Below are 10,048 nucleotides of genomic sequence, written 5' to 3' on the forward strand. Positions count from 1 at the left end.
AAATTTTACTCAGGATTTGCAATTGTAAATGTATCTTAACAAATCATGTGTATTTGCCTAGATTGCAATAGATAGAAAAAGAATCTCTATCTAACCATAGAGGAGTCAATAATTTCATGCGTGACCTTTCTGATAGTACCTACCTAGGTACTTGCACAGTTTGACTAGAAATTCTTCGATCATGTATCTCTAATCATTATGCAAAGCCAAATTAACCAAAGGAACGGCACAAAATCTGATGAGTGATATTCAAAAGTTAAATGATATTACAATTTAGCAACGATTACGTCTCAATGTCGCAACAATTCTGCTAAAGAAAGTCAGCGGCCGTGAGATGACCTCCGACAACGGATTAAACACAGTCTTTTGCTATGAATACCCATTTTTTTGTTTATTTTTTTCAATTAGGGTAACTGAAATAGAGGCAGAATTGTAACTGTTGACTTTTATTTCGGTACGTAATTAGAAATACCTAATAATAACTGTTCGTTTTGGTTCCTCTGTCAATGCTTGTAAGCTAGCATAGCTATCGACCACATTTTCATATAATTACTTATTGTACACGTGTATTGTCACCACACTTCTTATGGTGTAAGTATGGTGCTCACCATACTTCGTATGACCATATAATTTATTTTCAAAAATTACAAGAACTGTTTTCCTTCATGACTTGATTTGTGAAGTAAGTATGTGGTCTCACATGCTAAAACCAATTTAGACCATGGAACTTTACGGCTATTAGTTCAATGAGTCCGTAAATAAGTCTTACGGTATAAACGATCGGGTAACATAGCAAGTGCCTTTGTACCCGTTGTGTTGTAAACCACGCCGTAATGAACATCTGTGGTATGACCGCAAGTAATCACAGTTATTGCCGTCTTTAGGACTCGCCGTAAATCATTATACCTACTTACTCTTAAGAAGTACTGCTTAAGACCGTTAAGCTACGGTTAAAGGTCGTCGCTCATAAATGGAGGTGTTGCAAAATTTTTAGTACAATCTCGTTGGTTAAGTTGTATTTATCAAAAGCCTATTTAAGGTAAATATTCAAAAATATTTATCATACTTTCTAAACCAGGTCTATTTTGTTTTAAATCTTTCCATTGCTATGAAACTTTAACAGGGGCATTGATCTCCTGGTACGTCGAAGTTGATAATATAGTGGTAATGCTAACAATGTGCTTAATAAGTACTGTTTGCTGAATGTACCTAATTCCTGAAGATAATTCCAAAGATACCTAGGTACATAAGTGCGTTACCTCTACATATAAGAGAAATGCAAGATTACCGCGCAATATGAAACCGCGATGCGATGCGGTAACAGACAAGTTTCGGTTTGAGAGGGATTACGCACTTCTCCGAGTTTCACACACTTTACAAGTAAATGGTGTAAATGCTCTTTCGCATTATGTCATAAAGCAATTTTTGTTCCTAATTCAACCGTTCCATAAGAAATGTTTGTTCCGAGCAAAATTGTATATTTTTATTTAATTGGTACAGTGTGTACTTACCATCTCAAAGTTACTTTACGAACTAGCGAAGTCCGGTATTTCTTTATAACGCTGTATTTATCCTTACCAATTGTAGGTAAATAGGCCTATGTGAATAAGCTTGTAACTTAAAAGTTAAGTACAAAGTTTTCTGTGACAATAGCATTACCAAGTGAGTCATGTTATCATTAGTAAGTGAATATTAACTTAGAGGTACAATAAGCCCTCAGTGCGTATATTTAAAATAATTTAGTCATTTACAACAATAGTTGCAAAATACGACTCACAATTTAATTATTCATTAAACATTATAATAATGTCTTCATTAATTAGTACTTTTCGAGTCATCGTTGTTTCTATGTATTGAATGCGCATGTCATATCTACGCAATAGCTATACTAATTTCCATTTCATATGCCCAAAGTAAGAAAATATTGAAATTATAATAGTTGTCGTATGGTATCAAGGTATTATTCAGGGGCAGTCAGGGTAGGTAGGTACCTATACAAGCAAGTAATATTATGTATTTATAATTAACTTAAACAGAAGTTTCTAGCCGATAAATGTTTTGTAGAACTCGACTAATCTATTACAAGTTTGTAACCAATACTTATGAGAATGCAAATATGCAACAATTTTAAAATGAGGACAGATTAACGGCTAAGCACCCAACTAGTTACTTATATCGAGAAATATTAAAGAAACGAGTTGTAATTAGTGCAATTATTATGAATCGATTTAATATTTAAATATCGAGTAATTGGGTTTGAATATGTTAGTGCTCGACTGACTCAGTTTAAGTTAATAGATTAAACAGTTTAGTATACTTAAGTTAGTAAGAACTGCGTTACTTTCAGAAGCGTATTTTCTATACTCAACGATTCTCCTAAAAACACAGGTATGTATTTTACACCTCTAACGAGGAATCCTGCACAAAGTATTTGCTCAAAAAAATATTTTTTTTTTTTTTATGAAAAATAAACACCAAACTCGTATAATATTTGCACATGGCCTAAAACGCGTGCTTGACCGGAAAACAGCACTTAAGGTTTTATAGTCACGTGTTACTGGCCACTACGCCCATTCAAAGAAATACCTTCGAATTGTAAACAAAACCAGTATCGGTAAAACACTATTACTATACGATGAAAAACAATCCGATTTTCACTGTCTTCTCTACTCTAAAGTTAGTCTTAACACGGGAAAATTATTGGAAAAGACGGGTAGACAGACACAATATACCTATGCTTTTGTAACCTATGCGTAATCTTTCTTTATTCCTTTCTCCTTGTTGCAGATGGGTTGCAGGCTCACAATCGTGGACGATGTCCTCAACAAATCCTTCTACAAACTCGGTTTAGTCGTCGGCAGACAACCCGGGTACTTCATCATCATCCCCGTTCTCCTCTCACTGCTCATGATCACAGGATACCAAAGAATTCACTATGAAATGGACCCAGAGTACCTTTTTTCCCCCGTCAGTGGACAAGGCAAATATGAAAGGAGAATCGTCGAGGAAAATTTCAAAGTCAACTATTCACACAGATTTAACGTTGGAAGGATTACGCGGGCAGGTTGGTACAATGAAATACATAGATATGTCTTAAGATTAACTCTTTGTCCCGTAAACAACAAAAACTTTACGAAAAACCGGTCACATTAGTCATTTGAATTGACACTCTTTATTGAGGCGTTTTGGCAATTATTTGGCAAAACGTTGAACTCTGCAAAAAAAAACCTGGCATTGTATTCTTCGCACTCAAGGATCTACGCCTTGATTGAGATGGCCGTGTTACGAGAACTTCTAGAAAAGTACGCTAAGTATTGCTTAACGTCTTATTTTCAGGACGATTCGGCAGAGTAATAATCGTAGCGAAAGACAATAACACGAACATGCTGCGAACAGAAGTGTGGAAGGAACTGCGACAGCTGGATGAGCTGGTTCAGAACATGACGGTGACGCTACCGAGCGGAGAGACCTTCACTTATAAGGAAGAGTGCGCGCGCTGGGAAGGACAATGCTTCACCAACGACATTCTCAATTTGGACAAGATTATTGGCGAGGTAAGGACAAACTAATTTCAATGCACCATATCGAGTACCTACCTACACTAATATAGTTTGATGCTTAATTTCGTCGTATTAATCTCAAAACCAATAATCGATTTCAAAATCTAGTTCTTCATGCTTTCACGGGACAAGGCATTATCGTACCTGAGATCATAGCATAAAAAAACATGTACATTATTGTACACTACCTTCTGCCAGCGGTTTCACCCGCATCCCGTGGGAACTACTTCCCGTACCGGGATAAAAAGTGACCTATAGCCTTCCTCGATAAATGGGCTATCTAACATTAAAGAAAATTTGCAAATCGGACCAGTAGTTCCTGAGATTAGCGCGTTCAAACAAACAAACAAACAAACTCTTCAGCTTTATAATATTAGTATAGATGATTGAAAAACAAAATCTCAGTACACAACTACAAAAACGATTTACTAATAGCAGGTACATCTTTTTTACTGATAGACGCCTTTGTGTGGGATAACGATACGGAGCGTCTGGTACACAGCGAGCCTAAACTTACCTCTATAATACGAGCAACGCCGGTCTCATCATAAACAATCTTCTGCGTCATTGGGACTGTTAGTGGCGTCCCCCTACTAGAATTCTAGAAAGTTCTAAAGGCCATTATTGTATTTAAACGGGACATTGATTTAGATTTGTTGCTCATTTGTCCTTGTGTTAACCTGTGAACATCCTTTGTGCCTCACCCAAGTAAACAGATTTGATGTTCATTTTGATGTTTGCAATTGCCTTGCCTTGTAAGTTTTAATTTCTACTAACTTAGTTATTACTAATTACCCCTCCAGAATTACCTTTTGATCTCCTATACACCTTCCTATGTAGAATTTCAAATGCGTTCGTTGCCGCGGACAGCTATCTACCACGGTACCACACCAGTTAAACAAAACACCAGCAAATGTGTCAAGTAAAACTAAGACCGACAAGTGTCCTATTTACATACGAATATCAACAATATGCTTTCGATTTCTTTGGACTTTCTCTTCGAAAACAGGTGTGCGTGCCTTTGCTTCTCAGTACTCATTTTTCAATGAAGGATCGTTTTATGGATATCATTTATTATTACTGATATTTTCTATAAATCTTTTTAAAGTACAATACCTATCTACCTGCTTAATTGAAGCCAGTAAAAAAATGAAATACCTAAGATTATGGTCATTTTTAACTTTTCAAAAAACAAAAAAATATCAGTAAGTGGATAGGTACGATTTAATTATAAACGTTTTCTAATGGAATTTCAATTTACCTACCCATATCTGCAGATGGCAAAACGTATCCACAACTTTATTACAAGCAATCTGGAGTCCTGATTGAACTCACGTGGCTTATCAACAAACTATTTTTCAAATGGGATTAGGACACATAGAAAACTGTCACGATTTAAATTGCTCACAAGATTGCAAATGGAAACTAAAATAGAATTACGCCAACCATGACGTTGAAATAAGAGTTCTCACGAACGCGACAATTTTATTGAAATTCAAATCAACGGAATTGCTTTCGTGTTTCGAATAAGTAATATGGCATCTCAAAAATCTTTTTTGTTTAGAAACAGACATGGGAGTAGCAACAAATTCTTTCTATTTTAATCGCCGAACAATAGAACGCTATCAATGGCTAAGCATGATAATGACCTTGTCGCTATCAGGAAATTCGTGTCAATACCATGGGTTTTTGACACTTGATTTACATTCAATTCGTATAAGTTCTCACACTGACTCAAGGCGGTCGCGGTAAGTCACAGAACGTTCCATGAATCACTACAATTAAACCTTAAACTTGGCTATACAATAGCCTGTTAAACTTTAACAGTCTTGATCACATGCATTATGTGATTTAAACCACAGACCGCACGCTGAGCAGTAACTAATTCATTATTCAAAAGGGAATCGGTGTCATCTTGATAATGCGCACTCCTCCATAATATGACTCCTCGAATTTCTTTAACCGCATGCCATTTCCATAATACTTCGGTGCAATAAAAGGCACATTTTCGTTACTATACACCAACAAAAGTACTCTTCCAAAACGTTCACTGCCCTTGTCAGCTCTTTTATTGCAAAATCATGATTGTGGTAAGTAGGTAGGTACCTCATAAATAAAATTATGGTCAAATTCACACGCCATTGCAAAATACTTTTGGGCAAATATTCCAATTCACGATTGTTTTCGTCGTCTATGAAATTACAAGTTCATGTCATATATGAAGTACATAACTATGCACACGGTAATCCATTGGGTTTACATCATACCATCATGTCTTTCCTAAAACAGAACAATGACAAGTAGTACCATACGCAATGTTACGGTATAATTTTCAGTTACTGCAATATTAGGCAAATATAGCTACGCTCTACACACATACTTTTGTGGTAACCTTTCTATTGTTATTAAAATTACAATAAAACAGCACAACATAAAGTACATACAATTAGTTTGTAACAAGGCACAACAATGTGTCATCCGTCATTTATATTCTAAGCATCCTTCTTGAGAGATCTTGTACCCACAAGGATTCGTCATGTACCTTCCTCAGTAATGGAAATTCTTTGTATGTGTGATTACACTAATGTCACACCTCCACTAAACAAGCCTGCCCTTTGAGCCGCTTGAAGAACCTTTACCTTTGCATTGGGAAGTACTAAAGGCTTGGAGAGCCTCTCATGCCTTTGTAAACAATCATTCTACTTCCTAGCGCATTTCCGGCGTACTTTGAAGGTTAGCAAGGTATCGGTAGGAATTGCTTACCTGCTAGTTTACATTTAAGTACACTTTCCAAATGTTATAATAACATGAGCTTTGTGCATACAATTTTAATAATTCTATATCGAATCCTTACTTTATCCTCTAATCCGACAGGTGGAGCGAGGCGAACTAAACCTGACGTTCCCCATAATGTTCAACCCTGTGACATGGGAGGCCCACGCGTTCCCGGTGTTCTTCGGGGGCTCCAAGGTCGTGGACGATATCATAGTGTCTGTGCCAGCGGTTCAGCTCGTCTGGTTCGTGAGGACGGACACGAAAGCACAGCTAGACGGGAGGTAAGATATTTTTCCCCTCAATTTGTATAATTGTATCCAGATATTTACCCATTCCATGCACAGAGATAATTTTGATCGTATCTAGTAAAGTCTAGAACGACGGACCGAAAAAAATAATCGTGGATTTAATAAATCATTCAATCGTTTATCAGCATAGTAAACATAAGCCGTCTTACCACAAAAACTTTTTAACGTCAGTTTAAGACTTGTCTAAAAAAATGTCAAATTATGACGTTGACATAAGGTTCATTTTGGAGACACATTTTTTTTAGACAAGTGTAAAACAGTTGTTAAAGTTTTTGTAGTAAGGCCAAAGTAGTTTACAGTCAAGCAGATCGTGCGTAGATCAATATTATCTTACACGTAATGGAGGATATCCTTTAAAATAACTGTGCGTATGTACTCAAAATAGGCAAGCATGCAATACAAGGAAGAGATGATTGTAGCGGTCATTATGTTTTGAAGGAAACAATGAGCGTTTCTATAGTTTCTGATTAGTACTTATTACGTTTACTCTGCTTCATTTAGCTTTTAATGACTTGTTTTGAATTTCAATAGCATTGCACTTTGTGTAAATACACAACGCTGTAACTTAGATAATAGGACTTCGATCTTGACACGGTTTAAGAAATCGTTTCGAATACTAAACACTGCGTAATATTCGACAAGAATACGAATGGAAAGGCGAGTGGAGAGTTTCAGATTGTCGGTCAATATTTCGAAAGGTATTAATTTCCTGCTCAGTGTATTATGAAGAAATATGTTTATCGCACTATCCGGATAAAATAATATGTTACTTGACGCCGCTGGTTAACTACTACCTATAACAAATCTTCTCAATAAATTTCAGAGGTGCGGCATGGGAAGACGCATTTTTGGACACAGTAGGAATAGCAGAAGACACAGGCCGATTCAAGCACATCTCCGTCGCACGATTTGCCTCCCGAACCCTCGACCACGAACTTGAAAAGAACACGAGAACAGTCATACCATTCTTCAGTTCCACTTTTATTCTCATGGGGATATTCTCCATCGTGACTTGTATGATGGGCGACTGGGTTCGTTCCAAACCATGGCTGGGTTTGCTGGGCAACATATCGGCTGTGATGGCCACGGCAGCAGCGTTCGGATGCGCTATATATTTAGGCATTTCCTTCATTGGAATCAATTTAGCTGCACCCTTCTTAATGATTGGTAAGTTTTGCATTTGATTACTAAACCATTATTTTTATTGCTTGACTCTGACAATCTTCACAGCACACATTTCCAGTTCACCTAGATCAAATTCTTACAGAATGACCATCTACAAAATTACTCAGAAAGTTAACCCATTCGTTTTATTACAAACGTGCAATTTGTTGCTGTCACGTGTTTCCATTATGAATACACCTAGTCACCTACCTCTACATTGTGTCGCCCATTGAAAGACCACGTGTTTAGAAATGTTTGTAAGTTTTTATCCCTACGTTTCAGGTATTGGTATTGACGATACGTTCGTGATGTTGGCGGCGTGGAGGCGGGCGTCTCCCAAGCTCCCTGTGCCAGAGCGAATGGCCATCATGTTGTCTGAAGCAGCGGTGTCTATCACAATTACCTCGGTCACAGACATGCTCTCATTCTTCATCGGTATTTTCTCTCCATTCCCGTCGGTACAAATATTCTGCATGTACTCGGGTAAGTTCAAATCAATTTTAATTTTTATCCACTCCCTAAGAAAAAAGTGCTACCCCCTTACTCTTCATTCACTTCTATTCAAGCAGACTTCTAATTATTTCTTCTTGCTTTTATGTAAAAAAAATATCTCCATCGACATTCCAGGACTCGCCGTTTGCTTCACATTTGTATGGCATCTGACATTCTTCGCTGGATGTGTCGCCATATCAGGTTACCGTGAAAAACAAAATAGACATACGATAACATGGATGAAGGTTTTGCCAGAATCCAGGGCCAGGAAAGGTGAGCCTTATATCACAAATTCATACGCCGATAGTGTTTTCCACTTTGTTTGAGGAATAATTTTCCTTTTACCATGATGGCTCAATTGACAATTTTTTTTTTTCAGAAGAAAAATCATGGATGTACAGAATATTCTGCAGTGGAGGCATAGACGCAGCCGATCCTGATAACCCCATCGACAACAAGGAGCATTGCATCATGGCTTTCTTCAGAACCACCATGGCAGATTTGCTGAACAACGGCTACGTGAAAGCCCTAGTTATCGTGGTGTTTATAGCGTACCTGGCGGGAGCAGGGTACGGAGTGACCAATCTCAAGGAAGGGTTAGAAAGAAGGAAGTTATCCAAAGTGGATTCATACTCTGTTGAGTTCTTTGACCGTGAAGATCTGTATTACAGAGAATTCCCATATAGAATTCAGGTAATTGATTTTGGGTACTTGCACGATATTTGAGTAGATTTAGCTTTTATGAATACCAAATTCTGCTTAACCTTTTGAACGCCAATGTCGGCTATAGCCGACATGAGCAAGCGTGCCCTGTGCGCCAACGACGGCTATACTCGACAAAAAACAGGTCGCAGAAAAATACAAAATAAACCTATTAAATCATTACTTTTATGTATTTTTTAGTAGATATTTAATTAAGATTTTCGGGCTTGGCGTACAGGGCATAGGAATACCGATATGGCGTGGCGGTGAAAAGGTTAATATTGCAAACACTTCGAGATACTGATGTTAACCGCAACTGATGATAGAATTAAAAACATAGGTAATTCATTGAATGTTACGACTTATTTAAATGTTCTATTCAGTAATAAAGGAGCATACACTCATAAAACGTGTCGACCAATAAATAATGTAGGTACGTCTATTCAAATAATAACTAAATAGCTTAATTCTTTCTAGGTGGTTATAAGTGGAGAATACAATTATTCGGATCCAAAAGTTCAAGATGAAGTAGAAGCTTTGACCAAGAGCTTGGAGAACACTTCGTACATATCAAACTCGCTGTACACAGAGTCTTGGCTTCGAACCTTCGTCGACTACGTATCGAGAAATAACGACTACTTGAACGTGACTATCGATAATGAGGATGACTTCATTCAGAATCTTAAAGAAGTGAGTAGAAAACAAATAAATTCATTTGTAAAAGCCGTAAGTAACCGATATCTCAGAACTGATCTTCATTTTGTTTTTTTTTTACAGTTGTGGCTGTTCCCAGCAAACCCATTCTCTCTAGACGTGAAGTTTAACGATGAAGGAAATCGAATTGTAGCTTCAAGATTTCTAGTTCAAGCAGTCAACATCAGCGGAACAAACCATGAGAAAGAAATGGTTCGAGCACTAAGAGACGTTGTTGCTAAGTCTCCTCTGAATGCCTCTGTATTTCATCCTTATTTCGTCTTTTTCGATCAGGTGAGTTCAAAAACTTAACTTACGTAAGATTCAGACAGGTATATTGAAAAAATGATAACC

The 10,048-nt window shown here is 37.2% G+C and overlaps 1 protein-coding gene across 1 annotated transcript in view; it reads left to right on the top strand.

The window, feature by feature from the left end:
* Nucleotides 1-10,048, top strand: part of LOC124630926 (patched domain-containing protein 3) — a 38,307-nt gene that overhangs the window by 25,427 nt on the left and 2,832 nt on the right. Inside the window, exons 2-10 of the mRNA XM_047164969.1 lie at nt 2,788-3,064; nt 3,337-3,554; nt 6,435-6,616; nt 7,467-7,810; nt 8,090-8,290; nt 8,435-8,572; nt 8,679-8,992; nt 9,479-9,691; nt 9,779-9,988. Of these exons, the coding sequence (XP_047020925.1) occupies nt 2,788-3,064; nt 3,337-3,554; nt 6,435-6,616; nt 7,467-7,810; nt 8,090-8,290; nt 8,435-8,572; nt 8,679-8,992; nt 9,479-9,691; nt 9,779-9,988 (2,097 nt within the window). The remainder of the gene's footprint in view (nt 1-2,787; nt 3,065-3,336; nt 3,555-6,434; nt 6,617-7,466; nt 7,811-8,089; nt 8,291-8,434; nt 8,573-8,678; nt 8,993-9,478; nt 9,692-9,778; nt 9,989-10,048) is intronic.

The sequence above is a fragment of the Helicoverpa zea genome, chromosome 6 (genome assembly GCF_022581195.2).
Source record: "Helicoverpa zea isolate HzStark_Cry1AcR chromosome 6, ilHelZeax1.1, whole genome shotgun sequence".
Taxonomy (NCBI): domain Eukaryota; kingdom Metazoa; phylum Arthropoda; class Insecta; order Lepidoptera; family Noctuidae; genus Helicoverpa; species Helicoverpa zea.